The sequence below is a fragment of the Drosophila navojoa genome, chromosome 5 (genome assembly GCF_054131105.1).
Source record: "Drosophila navojoa isolate 15081-1374.11 chromosome 5, UAZ_NAV_1.0, whole genome shotgun sequence".
In the NCBI taxonomy this organism is placed as follows: Eukaryota; Metazoa; Arthropoda; class Insecta; order Diptera; family Drosophilidae; genus Drosophila; species Drosophila navojoa.
Genome location: NC_142893.1, coordinates 5,316,078 through 5,338,148, shown reverse-complemented (window position 1 = coordinate 5,338,148; position 22,071 = coordinate 5,316,078). Strand labels below are relative to the sequence as shown.

The 22,071-nt window shown below is 42.8% G+C and overlaps 1 protein-coding gene across 2 annotated transcripts; it reads left to right on the top strand.

Moving 5' to 3' along the window:
- The first annotated feature begins 866 nt into the window (after positions 1–866).
- Positions 867–20,284, top strand: flz (transmembrane serine protease filzig). Of its 2 annotated transcripts, XM_089261340.1 has the most exons (7): positions 872–1,927; positions 13,295–17,434; positions 18,011–18,197; positions 18,255–18,439; positions 18,878–18,993; positions 19,138–19,257; positions 19,313–20,284. In XM_089261340.1, exons 1-7 carry the CDS (start codon positions 1,714–1,716, stop codon positions 19,475–19,477), a joined length of 5,127 nt encoding a protein of 1,708 aa, XP_089117466.1. In that variant the 5' UTR covers positions 872–1,713; the 3' UTR covers positions 19,478–20,284. The 2 variants fall into 2 exon arrangements, with proteins under 2 accessions (XP_089117467.1, XP_089117466.1); XM_089261341.1 differs by lacking the exons at positions 18,255–18,439; positions 18,878–18,993; positions 19,138–19,257; positions 19,313–20,284 and having other exon boundaries at positions 867–1,927; positions 17,642–18,122.
- The last annotated feature ends 1,787 nt before the right edge of the window (positions 20,285–22,071 follow it).

Below are 22,071 nucleotides of genomic sequence, written 5' to 3'. Positions count from 1 at the left end.
TGCCCGGCATGCCCAAAATGGCAAAGTCAAAAGCCGCAATGTTTTCCATTTCAATGGCTAACGAGCCGCTGCCGCTGCCGCTGACCGCAGAGAGCCAGAGCCAGAGCCAGAGCCAAAAAGCCAAACACACAAAAAGAAAACAATCACAAAGCAACAACAACAGCAATAGCAACGGCAATAACGAAAGTGAAATTCTACACAAAGATCGTGGCGTAGCTCCACCACGCTTGACCAGCCAAGTGCCCGGCCCTGGCACCGGCTCAGCTTGACTATGCTAATGCCTACTTTTTTTCTCATTTCATATATATGTATATATATATTTTTTCGCTAGGCCAAGCCTCAGCAGCAACTGCAGCGACGTGTTCAAAGACGTTGACAAACTAAGCTCAGTGAAATTTGGGTCAAGGAAATGCCAAACGACAGGTTAGAGGCCCACACACACACAGACACACGCACACACACAAACTCACACAGATACATACGCACAGTCGATGACAGTTATTGCTAGGCTTGTTAGCAATTTTGAATGCACTAATTGCCAAGTTTGTCTCCTGAGTCTTTTGTTATTAGCCATCAACGGATCTAGCAGTGGGCCAACAACCTTGCTTAGCATATGCAGCGCCTGCGAAATATCACAGCACGTAAATCGTGTGTCCAGGCCACAGCGAAAGCTGCAAAGCCCAAAAGAAAATCTATAGCTGTCAACACGGCTGTCAAATTGCAATTATGTGACGCCGTCTGCAACAGTGAGTTAACAGCTAACAGAGGCAGCCGCAATCTCAGCAGCAGCAGCAAAAGCAGCAACAGCAGCAGCAGCAGTAGCATATGTTAAGCTGCTAACGGAACAGTCAACTGAGCAGCTCTTAACCGCAAGCGTTCGCTGTAAACCGTTTCAGTTGAGTTTGAAACGCGCACGCGTGCGGACGTTGCCAGCGTATAGACATACACACACACACACACTCATACAGAGAAAGCACGCTAACAGTAATATATATATAGCAGCCGAATCAGTAGCCCCAGTAGAAACCAAAATAGAAATGTTTACCATTTAAGCGACTCGCGTCTCAAACAAAATACTCGCACGTACACGCGCTCTCAAACAAAACTCTCTCGCTGTCTGACTCTCTCTCTCTCTCCCTCGCTCACTCGCTGTTGGCTCTCTTGCGTTAAAGTGAAAGTTGTGCCACACAAAAGTGGCAAAGGTCCGTTATCTGTTCGGCCAGCGCTGGCAAACGGGCAACGCTGACAATCAGATACACGCGGAACGTTCAGTTGACCGGACGCATGGCGCTTCGATCAGAGCCTCGTTGTTAGCAACTGTAACAATTCGCCAATCAATTAAACTATATATATTTGCATAAACAACAGTGCGCTCGATAATTCAAAGTGCTAAAGCTCAAGAAAATAAATTTACAAAAAAATTATAATAATAAAATAATAATACGAAATTCATTTTAAAGCTCGTGCATGAAACGCGTTCGTTGCCTAAGTCTTTTGTTTGGCCGTAGCGGTACATTTGCATGTGTGTAACTGTGTGTCGCCGCGTGTATGTTTCCAATTACAACATACGACAATACGCTGTTAGATTTTCGCACTCGACCACATTAAAAAAATAAAAGAAGCGAAAAAAACAAAACCTTTAACTAAGTGGAAATTTAGCTGGCAGACGAAGCGTCTAGCCGGAATAGTGTCCAGCGACGGACCAAAGCAGACATGTTTAAGTGGGTTATGCCGGCGTTAGCGTCGCGCACAAACGCGACAACAATAGCAGTGGCAGCGGCAGCAAGAACTAAAGCAACGACAACAACAACAACAACGATAACAAAACGGCAACTACTTTCCAACGCTTTAACAACTTTAATAATAATAGGCGCATTATTTGTGCAGACAACAAGTGGATTTAGATCAACAATTGAAACGAACGGCGGTAAGCATTTATATAGATCTAGAAAACAAATACATATGGTACATATATGGTACATCAATTTATATAGAAAGTTGACAATAGAAAAGTTGGCAAGAATTTTGTTTGATTTTTTCTTTTTCTCTCTCTCTCTCTTTGAACTAAACAATTGAATGAAAATCAATTTGGCAAATTGCTAGCTCATGGCATACAATTCTCGATGAGACAAATCGAAGCGTGTCACTTCGACACTTTGAAGGCGAGTGAAAGCACAAGCTGGCAGGCAACAATAACAACAACAACAACAGCAGCTGCTGCTGGTCTTGACAATGGCCAAAAACGAAAAGCGCAAAAAAAAATAGAAGCTAAACTGTGCCTTTGTGTCAATTCCAGATGAAAAACTTTTGGCACAGAAAATGTGACTTTCCATATGTGAACACACACACACACACTCTCTGACACACACACAGATTGCTTGAAGCAGCGCAACGCACTTGGCATTTATTTGGTTCATTTTATGCTACATTACGAAGACAATGTTTTTTTTTATATATATATATATTTGCCAGTTTGAACTATTCAAACAAGCCGTAGCTCTGGCCGGAGCGCATCTCTCTATGTGTCACACACACTTTCTTATGGAAGTTTTTTAGCGAGTCGCTTTCGTGTTAATTGTTGCCGATTTAAAAAGTGAAACAAATTTCTAATGTGTCAGGTTATTAGCTGGAATCGAAGGCACTGGCACAAGCTATTGAGTTTCGAGACATTTAAGCTGCATAGCACAAAAATATCTCAAGCTGTGCTGAATTCGCTGAAAGCAACATAAACAAACAAAAGACTTAAGCGACAAACTTGAGCGGCACTAAACAATTGACTTGGGTTGACTTGGCTTGACTTGCAGAGCTGTGCCTACAATTACAGTATGTGACACAATTAGCTGTTAATCATGTGGCACAATCAGGCGAAATTATGTTAATCTCGCAAAAGACTTCCTGAGTGAAAATTATGTTAATATGGCGAAAGACTTCCTGAGTGTAGAAAAATTAATCAAATTGTGAGTGTTGAGTTAGAATTGAGATAAGAGCTGAATGATTATTGAGATATAGTTGAGAGAAAATTGAAGAAAAGTCTAAGAATGCTGAAGCCCATTACTTTACATTTTGTTGTTTATATGCTGCAAGGGACTAAAAGATTTACTTTTGCAACCAAATAAAATAGGTAAAAATTAATAAAAAAAAAAAATAATAATAATAATAATAAATAAAAATATATTCCAGCAAGGTGATTTTTTAAATCACAAGAATCCATTACCTTAAATAAATATATTATATAAATTTTCAGCATTTCAATTAGAAAATGAATTAAAAAATAATAATAAAAATATATTCAAGCAATATGATTCTTAGAAGCACAATTATCATAAATAAATATATTATATAAGATTTAGTTTAACATTTCAATTAGAATAAACTTGAAGCACAGCCAGCGACGCTTAGGTTATTAAACTCTGAGCCCTATAGCAAGGTTTACACACAGCTGAAGTGTGTTTATGCAGCTAACGTTGTGAAAACTTCTAGCCAAACACAAACAGAAATATACATAATCACACACACACACACACACACACAGAAGCAGACACAGCTGCTATGATCAAATGATCAAATCATTGAACAAACACTTTTGTAGGTTGCCGCAGCTAGAAAAGAAAACGCAATGCTTCCGTTTTGCGGGACAAACTTTGCTGCGTCAGGTCAGAGACAGCGAATGCCAATCATTCACACAATCTATCATTAACAACAGATGTGTGTATGTGTGTGTGTGTGTGTGTGAGTGTGTTTGGGCTGCAATTGTTGCTGCATAAAACAATTTTCAATTTCTATTCAATTTTTATTTGTACAGAGAAAAAGAAAAAAACCCGCGGCTCACTGTCCGAGCTGATTGCGCGTGCGAAATGAAAATGTCTTGGCCAGTAGCCACAGCAACAACAACAATGGCAAATTTTGTACAGGTTCTGATCGCAACGTGTGCCAGTTAGCGTCTGTGCACTTGTCGGACCGCAGTTGACGTTGAGCTTGCGGTAATTTGCGGCTCACTCCACGCTTCACACAGACATACACACAGAGAGCTACTGCCTGGAGGCAGGAAGCTGCAAGACTTTGCCAAGATTTTGCAGACTGCAGTCTAAAAGGCAGCACAAGTTGCAGTTGTTGTCGTTGTTGTTGTAGTTGTTGTTGGCAGCAGCAGCAGCAGCAGCAGTCAATCAGTCAGTTAGTCAGTTGCCTCAGCTGCTCGTCGCTTTGTTGGCATCGATATAATTTTCGAGATCACGTTTTTACCGCTGCACGGTCAAATGCTCTACATAAGCAAATGCCATCTCTTTCAGTCTCTATCGCTTACTCTTTCTCGCGCCCTGACTGCTTGGCTGTTTTGCCTCTGGCTACTTATTGTGCTTAAAAATCAATTCACATTACCTTTTAGGCTCAGCTTAAAGACTTCTTACCTTAATTTGATTTTATCTGTATTCTTTTTGCTGTAAGTTATTTAAATTGCGCATACGCAAGGTTGTTTAATTTCATATTTCATTTCATTTTGCAATTAATGTGAAAGCGACATTTTTTTCGGTTTTGTTTTTGACTTTCTTTCAAACATTTTTCCCACAAGCGTTTACCACATCATAAAACTTAACCCAATCGCATTAAAAAACAAAAACAACAACAGCAAAACTGTGACACATCATCAACATCAAGTGCCCAGGCCCGTGTCCAAGAAGCATTTCACCAAAGTCACATAAAACAACAACAGCAACAAAAAAGAAGCTCACACTCGTTTATCATATGGCAATTCAGTTGCACTTCCTCGGTCCGAGAGCAGAGCTGGCAAACTATTAGTGCATGCCAAACAGAAGAGTGTCTAGATACTCATACCTGCTCATACCTGCTCATACCTACTCATACGTACTCATTCACTCGACTCACTTCACCCCACTCCACCCCACTCCACTCCACTCCACATTTGTACCCATTCGTCACCATTTGGCTGGCTACTTAGTTTATCTTTTAAGCTCATCAAGCTCTCATTGTTGGCCTAGAGTTTTCCTTTTTGTAATTGACAAATTTATCGACTTGTCAACGGAGCTTTTGTTATGGCTGCATCTAACAGGAAATACAAAGCAAAATGTCGAATGTGTATTTGTGTTTTGACATGTTTGGCGGTGAAAGTGAAATGCTCTTAACTAACGATTGGCTGGCTACGCTACTTCTCTCCACTGCTACTGCTGTTGTTGTTGTTGTTGTAGTTGCTCTCTTGTTGTTGGTAGTTACTTCCGTTGTTGTTTGAGTATATCACATATTCTTTTTTACTTTTTTTCGCATGATATTTGCATAGACATTAAATGTTTGTCGTTATATACCTCTTTCCGTGTGTGTGCATCCATAAAAAAAAAAATAAATAAATAAAAATAAAGATCTTTTGTTTGTTTCTGTCGCTACCTCTCTCTCTGTATGCACTGCCTATCGATTGCTATTTGGTTATCGATTGGAAATGAGGCTATTGCCAAAAATGATGTCATTTATTGCGGCCGACAACTTTCACTGCGCGCGACGCACAACGATCTTCTTCAGTTTAGTTTAGCTCTCTTCATATTTGATTTGATGTTCAAGCTCAGCTTTTTGCACTATTGACATAAAAGTTTAGGATCGTTTTCCCAAGGCCCCCCAGTAACTGCATTCAGTCTTTGCAGCTGAGGGGAGAGGGGGGCCGGAGAGATGGGAAAGCGAGAAAACCTTTTGCACAGCCATCCTCTACCTGCTGCGCTCCACGTCAAACTTTTCACTTAACCACAAAAAAAAAATTCATTGTTCAGCAAAACAATACAAGTAAAAATAATTATCATTTACAAAGTTCTTATCATTCGAATGACCAGGCAAAAAATACACATACATATAATAATGGCTATAGGAATAATCAACAAAATAAAAGTCGTAATGAAAACAAAACGGAATTCATGTACTTACCCACTGTGCACTGAACAATAAAGCAGGGCAGCTAAACGAAACTGGCTCAAAGAGCAACACCAACAACAGCAACTTCCATGATATCTTTTCATAACTACAGCTATGTGTGTGTGTGCGCGCGCATGTGTGTGTGTGAGTGAGTGTGGTGCTGCTTGACCAAAGGCCCGGCACGGCTCGGCTCGGCTCGGCCCGTTTTTGGTGTCGCTGCGCAACCTGTTGGAGTCGCAGAACACAGACGGTCCGCGGTTGACACTACGATTACCTTACAAAGTGATGCCTGCGTGAGAGAGAAAAGAGAAACACACACTAGTTTCAATAAGAATGCAAAGAGAAATATGCATTGCAATGCACACATACACACATACATACATATGTAAGTCGCGCACTTTCTGCTTGACCCTGAACAGCATTTAATTCACTCAACAAACAACAAAAAATATCACACTTTCACACTTTAGCATTAGGCAATCACGACAACTTTACAGATTTACACATTCTTAGGCAATTTACGCACTATATACTAAATTGACATGCACTTTTCTATTCTCTCACTTAAATGGCGCGTCAAAATTTTTGGCAACTATTTTATTTTTAGATGGCCGGCTTAAGCTTATCGATAAGCGATCTCACCACGATAATTGCATTTGCTTGCACGCACGAGCGACTGGTATGCAGCTCACACGCAAGTGAACTAGTTCAAACGCATATGCTTAATTGCTGTGCAACGAGCTATGTACTAAATTTGATATTCAGAATTTAGTATTTATTTTGTTGGCAAAATACCAGTTTCAAGTTGCCGCACTGCATGCTTAATTGAGTTATTTATTGTCGATAGTCGTGCCACACTGTGCATTTGGCGCATCACTGTTTTGCGTTCGCCTGTTTTATCATACAGGTTTCGCAAAAATAAAAAGAAAAAAAACAACAAACAGGCAATTTCCCATTAGAATTGCATGCGTAAAATACGTACAACTTTGTATGAGGCAGAGAAATATGTATGTATGTGAGTGCGTGCGTGTGTGAGTGAGAGAGTGTGTGTGTATAAAGCAACTGTCAGCAGTGGTAGGCACTTGCACATTCACTGTTACATTACCGGTCTTTTCGGTCGCCGCAATATTATTTGGGTCACTGTTACAATTTACACAGGTTGTGCGAGGGGTGAGGGCGACAGGGGAGGCGTGGCTGGTGAAGGCGACGAAGCTGCTGCCAATACGAAGGCTGTGCCAATTTCAGCAGTGACGCCGACGCGCAGTCGGGATCAAATGCGAGCATCTGCATAGCATGGGCATGTGCATGTGTGTGTGCGTGTGTGTATGTTTATGTGCATGTGTATGTATGTATTCGACTTTCAAATGCAATTTTATGTAATTCAAGAGGCACCGCCGCTGTCTTCCCGTTTGGCGTGCTTTGCTTTGCGTGCAAATCGTTTAGATGCATATAGATGTTGCATGGCACAGTCCAATTCACAAATATTCCAATCAGAGCATGCAACAAGTTATGCTTAATATGTTGTTTGCGCCAGCTGTACTTGTTGCTGTTCTTAAACAATTCAATTTAATTGTGATTAATAATTGGGAAACATTCTGTTCAAGCTCAGCTAGCAGCTGGTTTCATGGCGCCGCTGTGCGCCTGTGACCCTGAGAGATCCGCGATGTACGGGGGTCAAATACTTTATTACACAAATACGAGGGAAACCAAAATAAAGACTCCAACAAAATAAACATAAAGAAACAAATTAACTTTCATTTTTCAACACGCAAAACGGAAAACTTCTTGCGTGACATTGCAGAACGAGATGCCAGAGAGAGAGAGAGAGAGACAGAGATAGCTAGCTACTGGTAATAGTAGCAACGAGTCGCACGTAAAGCCCATTAAAATTAATAAAAAAGAAGTTGAAGATGAAAGACCAAACTATAAAACAACAGCTACAAATCACAAAACAAATTCAATTTAAACAACTCGACGAAGAAGAAGCAGAAGATGTTGGGAAAAAACTCTCGCTTTAGCTCGTCGAATGATTGTTGAATTTGTTGTCATAATTAGTTGTACACCCAAATCATGCGTTAGAGGTTCATAAAAAAATAAAAAATCAAAATCAAAAGAAAAAAGATAAGCCAACTGTAAACAGTTTTCCTTTTGTCTAAGAAAAGTGAAATTATGCTGATGCTGTTGGAGGAAAGGGACAAAAGTGGGGGCTTTATCATATTTTTTCTTACTGTACAGTTATAAAAATATATTAAAATTTTAGTTTTAATTTTTTAATTATTATACTTTAAAATTTCATATACAATTTCCCACTTTTTTAAATCTCTATAATTTGTATTTTCTAGTTAATGCAACTCTATAATTTACATAAATGTAGAACAAGAATTTTTCAACACTTTCACATTGCAATCAGAGCAAATAAAAATGTATGCAAAACCAGTTAGGAACATTATATAGAAACTCGATCCAACACGTGCGATTGCATGTTAACATATAATTCCATAAAACTCCTAATTTAGATTTATTTTTTAAAGAAATTCTATAAACTTTGTTGTTGTATTTTTTTTTATTTTTTTGCAACGCTGAGCTAATTGATCGATAATAATTTTCCATTTTACCGTTAAAGCGCCTCGTTTGTTTACATTCTTTTGGCTCGAAAACAAGTTCTTCGAAATTCGAACTCTCAGCTACACAGTTGGGAAGCTGCTCTGCTCTGCTCTGAACAGCGCTGCTCTGTCGCTGCCTGGCGTGCAGCATATTTCATGATTTAATTAATTTTCGTCGCTCTGCGTGTGTGTATGTAAAATTTCACTGAATGCGTTTTAAATGCAGCCGCTAACTGTTTACAGCCAAAGCCATTTCCCATTCCCAATTTCGAACTGAGTCTCGTTTCTATCAATTGGCATTCGAGCTGGAACTGGAAGCTAAAAACTTATTCTAATAGGACTTTCTGTATCATATAAAGTTTACTATGATTTTATAAAATTTAGATGCAGTCGGCTTCCGATTGGACGTAGGAGCTGCTAGCCATAAATATTGCTTTTTGAACCAAATTCCAATTGGCTCATCGCTAGAATTAATGTTTCATACTCCAGCCGTAATGACATACTAACACATGGGCATAACCATTCCAGTTCGGAATCTATTTGGACGTTGAGCTTAACTCTCAGTTGAGTCTGAATAGAGCATTTAAAATGTGTCGCACAGCAAGAGTTCATCATTGATGCTGCTCGAACCGAACTCCAATTGGATTTCAAATTGGAGTCATGTAGTTTAGTCAATGACTCTTTGAAGCAGACGAATGTTGCTCATAGTTTTCATTTCATTTTATTTTGTTTTTCGCTATAAATTCATAATTAATGAGGCTGCGCCATCTGTTAGCTCATTCTCAGCTGCGTCTTTGCCTATATAAAGCTGATAAAAATTTAAAATATTTAAAAAGAAATAAAGACAAATATATATGTCTCAGGCATTTGACACACTTACGCTTAACAGCAAGTCCAGAGAGCATCGCAGTGTATGCATATATGTATATATGTGTGTGTGTGAGCCGGCTTTTTGCCCGCTCTCAGTTGTCACAATTGCTGCTGCTGCTGCTGCTGCTGCGCTGCTGCTGCTGCGATGCTGTAACCTATTTTGCATGCAAAAACGTTTCGATTATGACGCTACATTGACTTGAATTTCTTGTTGCGCCAATTAGGGTCACAGTCTGTCTGATAAGTCAACACACTACCGCACCGCATAGCATGCCAAATTGTATTGAAATCCAAACCAAAACGAAAACTTATAACCATAGCCAGACCCAGACCCAGACCCAAAAACGAAATCACAAATCAACTTTAAGAGTCACGCGCGTTCAGTTACGTTCGCTCTCGACTCACTCTCTTTGTAGCAGGTGCGCCCCAAAAAATAAATAAAAAAAAGAAAGAAAAAAAAATAGATAAAAATATTTAATGCTCATGCAGCAAACACGTTGAAACATTCTTTGCATATTTTATGAATAGCTAAATCTCTCCCTCTCCCTATCTCTCTCACTTACTCTCTCACGCTCTCGCTCTCGCTCTCTTTTATGTGACTCCACTGAGCCATGGAGTTGCGTAAAGGTCACAATTTGCTAGATTGCGGAGCATAACGAACGATACTTCGTAGCGCTGTTGTCAGGTGTGAGAATAAAGAATATTTGTTAAGCATTGTTCAGATTCAATGGCATAACTCTACCTAGTTAACATATTTATTATTAAAAGCGAAAAAGAAATTTGGAGCGGGAAACTATGAAGAGTTTTTGGTGAATTAGAAAAGTCATAAATTACATAATAATAGATGTAAATCTAAATATTTACATATATATGTATATCTTATATCCATATATAGTAATATATATAGCATTTGCTATGCCTTATCTTATATATTTATGTTAGAGATCTATTATAGGTAAATTATTAATATATATATTTTTTCTATACTCAATAGATCACTGTGTGGGAAAGATGTTTTTCTAGCTCCTCAATCGGTGTAGATTTATCTACTTCTTCGTATTTATTCTTGATCAACTTGAGTTTATAGTCTAAATTTCATGTTCCTATGCGAGCAAACAAAAGGATAGCAAATCGGGCAATGACCTAGAAACTTATATACTCTAAACACTTCTTGAACGAGCACTCGATTGATCGAATTGAGATACATAAAACATCTCTTGCAATTTCTACTCTGATTATTTCAAATGTTTCTTATTTTAACACTGTCCACTGCCTAAGTTCATTGCTTTATTGCTGCTTCTGTGCTGCTACTAATAACAGCTTCCACACACTCCAATTCATCTAAACTACTAACTGATCGACTATCTTGGCCATTAACAAAGCAAATGTTAGCCCTAATAAATTGCCCAGCTTAGAGCAAAGCAGATTGTGCCAAACTCCATAATTAAGAGACAGCCAGGCCGACGAGCAGAGAAAACACAGGCCGAAGCGTTCTCTCCACAGTTATGTTAACAGCAACAGACTCACTCTGTTAACTCGGTAACAGTTAACAGCGCTGTTGTTGCTCGCGGCAATTTCACATCGTTTGTGGGTTTACTAACTTTTAACGATTGTCGGAAGAATACTTCAGCGCACTTGAGTGTCTAATCATAAAAATGCGAAATGTCTGCAAATAATAGAGCCACAAAGAGCAAGTAAATTAATAACAAAAAGAAAGAAGACAAAAAAAATTAGAAAAAAAAATACAGCCATAGAGTAGAAAAACGAAATCGTTTATAAAGTTGCGAGCGAAATGAAGAAATATAAATCTTAAGGAAAAAAATTAAATAAATAAATGAAATGAAATGAATTGAACAAGTCAAACAAAACACTATCACTTTTCGCAATTATGGCTTTTTTTGTCTTGTGTTTATTTCGTGCGGTTGCTGTTGGAGTTGGAAGCTACGGGCGCTACGTACTGGACATTCTAATTGGAGTTTTTGCTGCTGGGCCTCTGATAACTTATTCGCTTTACGTGTTTACTTTCACTTGAACTTCTTTTACTCTTGACTTTATTAAAGCGTTTTGAAGCAGGAGCTGCAGCAACAGGTTCCCGCGTTGCTGGGCGGCAATAGAAAAATCATTAATTGTCAATAAAGTTGGATTGAAATTGGAAACAATAGTGAATTTAATAATGGGAGTTTGTATACTTAGTATGCTTAATACTTATGTATAGGGAAATAAAAAGATATAAGAAGAGTTACGACTTTATAATCTTTATAGATTAGAGATTAGAGGCGTGGCCTGGATAGCTTTGGCTTTATCATCTTAAGTATTATTCCAAAATTACTTTAAGATTTCACATACAAATACACAAATTCTCATAGTCCATGGAGCTCTGCTATAGGGCATATAAGCAATGTCCAATAAAGAACTTTCTTATGCCCATTAACGTTCTTTCACTAAATAATTAAAATATTAAACAAACAGAAGAATTTTTGGCTCGTTCAATTTTAAACACTTTCAGTTCTTCTCACTGATTGTCAATTAATTTGTTTATAATTCATTCAAAATGATTGTTGCATAGCATTCTAATTGGTTTTCAGGCAATTTCCGTTTCCAAACCCAAGAGCTTGGGGCGCCTCCAGCGACAATCGACAGTCGAGAAATGGCAATCGGAGTCAGACAACTGTAAATAATTGGTTTAGCTAGCGAAAATTAGATAGTTGCGAGTGGAATTCTTGAAATGAAAGTGACATTTTTTTTTTGTTTTTGGAAACCATAAACTGAGCATTTAATTGCGTTATGAAGTAGCAGCAGAAGCTCCAAAAACGGCTAAAAGTCGCTAAAAGCAGCTCAGAAACAAAAAACATCCAAAGCCAGAAACTCAATTAACATGAGAAGCAAGCAGCATTGGCAATTGGGGCCAGACGAAAGGCAGTTGCCAAGTGAAAGTGCGCAAGTCGTTGCCGTTGCCGTTGCCGTTGCCGTTGCCGTTGCAATGTCAAAGTTCAAAGCCAACTTTAAGCTGCTGTTGCTGCTGCTGGTGGTGCGGCGATTGCACTCTTTGGTGTCTGCTTTCCAGCTCATTTGGCAAATGATGTCGCGCGAGGCTGCACTCAGCCCACTCAGCTCATTAGCAAATTGAAAGCGAGTTGCAACTCACTTGACATTTGGCCGTTTATTGATTTGATTGCCTTCTCTGAAAACTGGCACCGGGTCTCACTTGATTTTGGCAATTAACACCTCAAGCGTCGGCTCGATGCTCCACTTGCCGGCTGGCTGCGTGCTCCCATTTCCAAAGAAGCTTGTCAAAGTTTGGGTTTTTCGGGTTTTTTTGTTGTTGTTGAGAAACTGGAGCAGCTGCGAGTGCTAGATTCTTTGGCCAGCCAAAATCGTTTTTTTGTGTGGTCGCAATCAATTAACAATTAAGTTGCTAATTAAATGAAAAACAAGCACAATTACATTTACAGCTAGCCCATAAAACTCTAGGCAGCCAAGGCACGTAAACAAATCTATTGATAGAAGAGAGCTTGTCCTGATTGAGTGAACGAAGCGAATGGGCATGACTAACTGACTAATGGATTGGATGAGTGGAGTGAATGAATGCCCAAGACTAGAGGGGTAAGGGTAAAGGTTAAAGGTGAATAGGAAGAGAGATGATAGATGGATTGATCAGGCAATGCAGATATAGTAACCTAAAAGTCGGATTTGACCATGGAGACATAGTAGTTCCTCATATAATGAATATGTGGGAGGACAGCAGATCCTTTTTCAAAATGCCAATAGATAAAATATATACCTAAATAATAGAGATACTCAAGTCTAACTCAAGATCGAAAATAAGGACTCTACTCTAAACATCCCTTAATATTGTCTTTAATAATATTTTCTTCTTTAATATCATTTCTAATTCTCCTTTCTCCATCTCTTTGCAGCTGGTCGCAAGCTGTTTGGCGGCTATCGCATTACGCCCAAACATTGTCGTGCTACCAAGACGCTGCCCAGCTCGGATCCACGCTCCAATGGCCCCACCATTTGCATGTTCAATCACGAGTGCGCGCAACGAGGCGGCGAGGTGGTGGGCGCCTGCATGGATGGCTTTCTATTTGGTGCCTGCTGTCAGATACCGCAAACCCATGAGCTGGCCAGCACGCTGATCAATGATGCACAGAATGCGTACTTCCAGCAGCAGCAGCAAAAGCAACAACAGCAGCAGCAGCAACAACAACAGGCAGCAGCGCAGTCCTCCTATGAGAACTATGGAGAGCAGCAGCAGCAGCAGCAACAGCAGGAGCAACAGCAGCAACAGGAGCAAAAGTACCAACAGCAGCAACAGCAGCAGCAACAGGAGCAGCAGCAACAGGAGCAACAGTATCAACAGCAGCAGCAACAACATCTCAATGATGAGCAGCCAGCACAGAATCTACAGAATCTGGATAAGGTCTATCAGCAGCTGGGCAGCACTGTGAGTCTGAGTCAGAGCGTGCAGCCTGTGGCGCAGGACGAGTTGAGCTATGCCAGCAGCTCGACTGAGGCAACCAATTCACAGTCAGCCAGCGTAGAGTTCGAGCAGGAGGCGGAGCTGCAGACGAACAACGATGCCGTCAACTCCAATGAGGTGAAGCCCACGGATCAGCCACCGGCCATACATGTGCACAAGCATTCCGTGAAGATCAACACGTTCTCATCGCCGCCAAACAACGATGACTTCGTCATGCAAGTGCTGGCCACGCTGCCGCCGGAGCATGTGGATGACATTGTGACCTTTACCACGGAGGTGCCCAATAAGATTTCCAACGGTCATGTGGAGCACAGCAGCTCCGAGTCGAACAGCTTTGAGGAGATTGCAGCCACCAAGGCGCCAGCTAGCACGCCCAGGCCGAAGCCGCAGCCCAAGCCACAACCAAAGCCCCAAGCAAAGCCCCAGGCCAAGCCCCAATCCAAGCCCCAATCGAAGCCTGTGCCACAGCTGGCCGAGGCCATGAAGCGACCTGTGCAGCAGGTGAAGCCCAAGCCGAAGCCAGCCAATCTGCATAATCACAATCATTTGATATTGGATGGCGGCGAGTTCACACACAGCGATATAACACATCCCGGTGCAGATGCGGATCTCGTTGAGGATCTGCAATTCTCCACGGGCTATGGACCACAGCCAGTCTATGTGCAGCCACCAAAGGAGCAGCAGCAGCAGCAGCAGCAGCAGCAGCCCTCGCAGCCGGCGTCTCAGTCCTACATCTCGTCCAGCAGTACACAGCCCAGCGCCGCAGCGGATGATAAATATATTCTGGTGCCCACCTACAACAATGAGAAGCGACCCGCTGTGGTGCAGAGCAATCCCACCACGGTGTCATCCATCACCACGCACGTGGACTCCATTGAGTCGATCATACTGCAGCTGAACCACAGCAGCCATGGACCCAGCTACAATGTGGTTAGCCAGCAGACGCCGTCGTACAACTATGCACCGCAGGCCGATCACAGTGAGCCGGTGGTTACGGCTCAGCCGGCCAGCTACTATCAGCAGAACGAGGAGCAGCAGAACGATCTGACCAAGTCGCAGGAGGTGGAGCAGCAGCAGGAGTACGGCTACACGACCGAGTTCAGCTATGACAAGCTGTCCGGCGAGCAAGATGTCTCCACGAATAGTCAGTCCGCCGAGCTGCCCACGCCGCGTCCCACCTACAGCGATGATCAGTCCGCCGTACTCGAGGAGCACACAATGCCCGCCACGAGCTACAACGATGCCATGTCGCCGCAGGCTCCCCAGACCTCGGAGTTCAACAAAATGCCCGTCATGGGCATTGCCTATCCCGTGGATATGTCCTACATGGAAGGCGACTCGAATCAAGCGGACGGTGAGCCGTCCGGCTATGGACAGGTGAGCAGTGCATCGCTCGAGGGGAATACGGAGATGAACTTTGAGAAGATCACGAATAGTTATACCGAGGCGCCGCAGCCTTCGCCCGCTTACGTGCGTCCCTCGAACGGCAATCGTCCGGTGGCTTCCTACATCGGCATGGTCACCATGCAGCACTACAATGATGAGCTGCCCCCCGAGGTCTCTGTCTCCTCACACACCACCAAAGTGCAGGAGCAATACGAGGAGACCTCCTCCGGCTATCAGCAAGCCGAGAAACTGGTCACAGCCAGCCCAGTGCCCACGGCCAGCTACCTGGCTGCCTCGACCACAACGCAGGCCCAGCGTCCTCAATACGATAGCCACCAGGAGAGCTCCTCACTGCGTCCCGTTTTGATAACAGCCAGCCCCAAGCCACGCCCCAAGCCCACAACAAAGCGTCCGACGCCGCCCAAGAAACCGGCAACGCCTGCAACGATCATCAAGAAGAAGCCCGTGCAGAGCGAGCAGAACACGCGCAGACCGGCTCAGCCCAGCAGCAGCTACAACACCGAGGAGTCACCCGTTACCCACATCCAGATCAAACAGCCTGCGGGCAGTTACAACCAGCAGCAACAGCAGCAGCAGCAGCAGATGGACTCCGGCTATGGACAGGCTCCGATTCAGAGCTATGATCAGCCTGCAGCCGTCTCTAGCTCCGGCTATGGTCAGGATCAGCCCGCCACGCCCACTGTCAGCTACGATCAATCCTCATCGGCCTCTGCCCCAGGCTACGATCAATCTGTCACGCCTGCAATCAGCTACGATGAGCCAGCCTCTCCAGCAGCTAACTACGATCAGGCAGCTCCAGCTCCGGCTCCAGCACCCGCTCCAGCTACATATGCCGAGTCCGCTCCGTCGGTGCTCAACTATCATGAGCCGGCGGCTAGCTCGCCCACGCGCAAACCCGTCTCCGCCAAGCCCATCTCCACGAGCTACGTAACAGGCCCGACCACACCGCGTCCCCCAGCCACCGTGGACTACCACTACGACAAGGTGCCGCCGCTGTTTATGGCCGATGACAAGCTCGATGCATTCATACAGAGCACCGCCGAGAATATCTTGGGCTCCACGCCGGGCAATTATCAGGCGCCGCTCTACGCCACCGCCTCGACGCCCATCCACATACAGCAGCCGACGAACAACTATAATAGCCACAAGAAGCCCGGCTTTGTGCAGATCAATATAACGCCCAAACCCTCCAAGCCAACGGTGCTGATCACGCCCAAGCCCACCACCATCAATGTGGTGCCAGCCAACAGCTGGGATAACACGAAACTCGGCTCGACTACCTCCAACTCGTACATCTATGGGCCAGAAGGAACGCGACGTCCGGGCAATACGCCGTCTGCAGTAAGCTCGAATGACTTTGAGGATCCGGGCTACTTCGGCATGCCCGCTGCTGGCAGCAGTCCCGTGCACTTGACCTACACCCAGTCGACCACTGAGGCGATGTACGGTGTGCCGTCGGATGACAAGCCCGCTTTTCCGGGCTACTATGGGCCGACGCCCACATATCCGGCATTCTCGGTGCCCGGCGAGAAGGTGGGCCAGGTGGTCGAGGAGACGTACACCTCTCCCAATGACTTCGTCAACTTCCCGCCGGTGCGCAATCCGAATCTGAATATGTCCGCCGCCTCGAGCGCCGTGACCAGCGATCTGGAGCTCGCCACGCCCTCCTTTGTCGAGGACACTGTGCTGAAGGACAAGATGCACACGCTCGTCCACAAGCTGGTGGCCTCACTGCAGGGCAACTTCGAGGCGCTGGCCGACATGATCGACGAGACGAACAACACTGCATCTACGTACTCCTCCGGCCTGGTGAGCACCACCAATGTCAACAAGAAGACCACACGCAAGCCAGTGCGCGTCGCCACCACCTCAAAGCCGAAGGCAACCACCAAGAAGCCTGTGACTCGAGTCTCCACCAAGGCGCCCAACAGGAAAGTTCCGACCACCACCACACGGAAACCGGCCACGCGTCGACCCAACACCACAACGCGGCGTCCCAGCTCCAAGAGGCCAACGAAACGTGTCACGACCACCAAGACCACGGCACGACCTATCCAAGACTTCAACGATGAGGAGGACGAGGAGGACGTCAATCCGAGTCCGCACGAGAACGAGATCGAGCAGGGAACGCTGAGCTCATACGGTGGTGCCAACGGACGCAAAATACGTAAGTGTTGAGTGTTTGTAGCCTGGACCCCGAAAACAAACTGTCTATCTATCTCTATTCTTTGTTTTCTCTCTTGTCTCTAATAATTCATGCACACATTACGTTCGTTAACCCTTGCCAACTAAATCGATTAATTCCATCCAAAAAAAAAAATATCCATCCCTGCATTTTCAATCATTTCATAAAAAATATTAAAAAAATATATAGCACGTCGCCGGCTCAAACGGCCTGTCCACAGGCATCGCCATCATTGAAACCATCCAAACGCTATCCACATAGTCACATAGCTAGTTCTTAATAGTCTAATGAAACCCAATTTCCCTAGTCCCCGATCCGCATATGGTAGCCTAGTTAGACTCCAGTTCCCCTAGTGCCTAATCCGTTTCTTGCCTCATCCCGCAAAGATTTGCCCCTCCCCGTTTCTCTCTGTGTAACTATTTTTCTGGCTGCTCGTCAGTTGCTCCCTCGCTCGCTCACATTTGATACAATCGCTCGTTCGCTCTCACTCACTCACTCGCTCGCTCGCTTTGTGAACACTCCCTACTCCTAACCTCACATTTCACTCCCCATCAACAGAATGCGGCGTTCGTCCACATGTTAAATCGGGTCGCATTGTCGGCGGCAAAGGCTCCACATTTGGCGCCTTTCCCTGGCAGGTTCTAGTACGCGAATCCACCTGGCTGGGTCTCTTCACCAAGAACAAATGCGGCGGCGTTCTAATCACTAGTCGCTACGTCATCACCGCTGCCCATTGCCAGCCCGGGTAAGTTGCTAAGCCAAGCTACGTTTTCTTTTTTACCTAACTTTTGCTCTTCTTTAGTTTCCTGGCCTCTTTGGTCGCTGTCATGGGCGAGTTTGATATCTCTGGGGATCTGGAGAGCAAGCGTCCCGTTACGAAGAATGTGAAACGCGTCATTGTGCATCGTCAATACGATCCGGCCACGTTTGAGAACGATCTGGCGCTGCTCGAAATGGACAGTCCCGTGCAGTTTGACACGCATATAGGTAAGTGAGGGGGCGATATATGGGTATATGTTGAGCTAAATAAAATATATGTAAAGAAATGAAAATTTAATTCTTCCAACATCAATTCCTTTTGTCTGAGACTCTGAGATTTATTATTATAGTCGTACAATTAAAATCCGCCAGATTGTCAACCTCTGCTATTTAACATAAATGGTAGAAAAAAAGTTAAGGGATCCAGAATGCAAAGAAATTATATTACATATATTATTTAAGCGATTAAACGATAATTTGTTAGCATTTGATTAACTTAGCTTAATAAAGCAAGTAATAGACTTTAGACCAAGATAGAGCTTGACTATCTTACTTTTGTCTCATCAAAGCAATAATCAGTTCAAAGGGAGAAGAATGCCTTTACTCCATTTAATTATATAAAAGACTTTCCACTAATCATGCTAATCATGCTCATCTCCCACACAGTGCCAATTTGCATGCCCAACGATCAGGCGGACTTCACAGGTCGCATGGCAACCGTGACGGGCTGGGGTCGACTCAAGTACGGCGGCGGAGTGCCCTCGGTGCTGCAGGAGGTGCAGGTGAGTGTCCCTCTCCCTCTCCCTCTCCCTCTCTCTCTCTCTCTGACTCTTTCTCTCTGTGTTCAGCAATAATGAGCTATTAGCCCATGCTGATTGATTAACCGCTTTACGAACAACTTTTAATTGGCTTTTCTCACGCAACAGGTGCCCATCATTGAGAACAGCGTCTGCCAGGAGATGTTCCACACGGCCGGGCACAATAAGAAGATACTTAACTCGTTCCTCTGTGCGGGCTATGCCAACGGGCAGAAGGACTCGTGCGAGGTAAATGTTGCCATTAGCTATTTCGAAACTTTTTTAATCAACTCTCTCTCGGCAGGGTGACAGCGGCGGTCCTTTGGTACTGCAGCGTCCCGATGGACGTTACGAGCTGGCTGGCACTGTATCGCATGGCATCAAGTGTGCGGCGCCCTATCTGCCGGGTGTCTATATGCGTACCACATTCTATAAGCCGTGGCTGCGCAGCATAACGGGTGTTAAATAAACCACGTACACACACACACATTGAAACTGTAAATAGAACAAATAGTTTTTAGAGGACTTTGACGAGGCGAAATGACCTATAAATAAATGTACATATATTTATATATATTTATATTGAATATTTAATATAAATATATGTATATGTATAGGCAGCAGCGTCGCTTTCACAAAACTCATCGAATGTCACCCACAAAACTCTTCCTTCCCTTAGTTTAATATGAGAAATTGCAGCGACTGTCAAACTGTGCGAAATTTCTGTTGCCTACTTTCAGGCGGTCACTGAAAATCCTTCAGAGCTCGAGCTTATCTGCCCTCTCCCTCACACACGCCAACTCCATTCCTCTCATACGCAATACTAAGATTAAGGCATATTTATTGTAATCGCTAAGCTTATTTATTTATTTATTTAATTTATATTATTATTATTATTGCCGTTTTTTTTAATGAAACCCCTACCTATCTTTGATTCAGCTAAAAAACAAAAATTGTTAATGTTCATAGGCAAATTGTTGTTATGTTAAAATGCAAATATGCGAGTGCGAGAGCGCGCGGGAAAGAGAGAGAGAGAGAGAGCGCATATGTTTTTAGTTCAATTGAATTTATTAATTAATTTAATTTATGCTAAAACCCAATTGATATATGCTATATCTGATTGATATTGATATATAACATATTTATTTATATATTTATTTATATGCGAAATTTGTTAGCATCTTAAGCGTACAAAAACGAACCAAGCGACATCCATAAACAAAAATCTGACGAAATAAACGAGAGTAATCTATAATAGTAAATTATTATAATTAAATGTTGCATTTATTATTCTGGAAATGTAAATATCTGGGCAGCTCTATAAGCTCATGGACTCCCGAATATTTACAGCAAAATAAACCCCTTCCCTGTGCTTCTACTCAAACTTCTCAATTCATCAGGTCTGTGTTCAATACCATATTTAATTCATGTAGCTTCAGCACTCCTGCATATCACAGTTGGCTCCCATAGCTACAATCAATTTCATATTCCACGAAATATCTTAATGAAACCCCAGCTCAGGAGCCAGTTAACCCAGCTGCAATAATTCCCAGTGCCGCACGGAAACACGGAAACACGGCAAATCCATTTGTAGAAGCGCACATATTAATAAATAACAGCAACGGCAATATTCCGCTGAGAATCAAATCATGTTAAGTAAAATTGGATTTCACAAAACATGAAAAAATTAAATAAAAAAACGTAAGGAACAAAATTATAATAATAAAATAAAATCCAAAGCGGGCGCAATCAAAGTGCAAAGGTGAGAGATTCAAACGAACAGGATGCAAGTTGTGCTGCCGTTTTAAACAGCAGCTAGTTGAAGCAATTTCCGCTGGAAAATAAGTATTTGCAACTGCAATTGGCAGGTGGACTCCCCCGCAGCTGCAGCAGAGCATATGCCAAGCGGCAGGCAGGCCAGGCTAGGCGAGGCATCTAGATGTTTGCCGAGTGCTTTGTGCAATCTACTCTGCCAGCCGGCAACTCTCGGTGGCACACGGCTGTCATTGGCATTGGTGCTGCAGTCGGAGGTTAAAAGGATAAGGCCAAGAGCAAGGCCGAACGGCCAACAGTTCTATACATGCACACACACACACACACACACACAAATACATACATACACACACATGCTTTTACAACGTGGCGTATACGTCATGCGGATTATACTTCAAAGCTTTTGCGCCCTAATCGATCGGCATTTCAACTTATTTTTGGCTTGCTTTCTCATTTTCTTCTTTTATGTTGATTTTCAGTTAAATTTCAAATGGGTTCGGCACAACAACAAAATAAAATAAAAATAAAAATTGTTATCACGGCTGAGCGCTTGTCAAAGCATTCGCTCAGCCGCCTACAGGGTGCTCCAGCTGTGATTGTATAAATAATAAAATGCTGATGAATAGGGTGGGTATCTAAGAATGTATATATATTAAGCTACACATTTGGTATAAAATTGGTAACGGAACAGGTCTACGCACATAAGATACTATGACTGCAGAGATCAGCTATTTTTAGGCAAAGGAATGCTCATAAGATGAGTCCAGTTCGAAGCAATGATCTATTACCTAATCAAATATGCCTTGAATGTCTAGAACTTATTTAATATTAAGGAATATAACTTTATTTTGTTAAGAGTAACATTATGCTATTTTAATTCAGTTGCTCCTTTGGACTTTCCTCTAAACCAGCTTCAATTATCCTCAGCTTCAATTATCTTCAACTGAATTATTAAATTCTATAATTCATAAATATTTTATTTGTATGTAGACAAAATTTCTTCTTTACGTTTAAATTATGCACAAGCCGCGAAAAATTGTGAATAAAATCTATTAAATTTCGCTTCGGTTGCCGAGCTGAATGTCTAAGTATTCTATTTCTAAATGTAATAAAGTAATTGCATGGTTACTCTAATTACAAATGAATTATTCTGTTTTGCATACACAAAATAAAAGAGAATTTGGCTTTGCTTTCGAATCCTATAGAAATACTTAGCTTCAGAGCGCATTCTCAATGCTCTATAAAAAGTAATTAATTGATATAAAGCTAAAAAATTCTTGAACGAAAGTA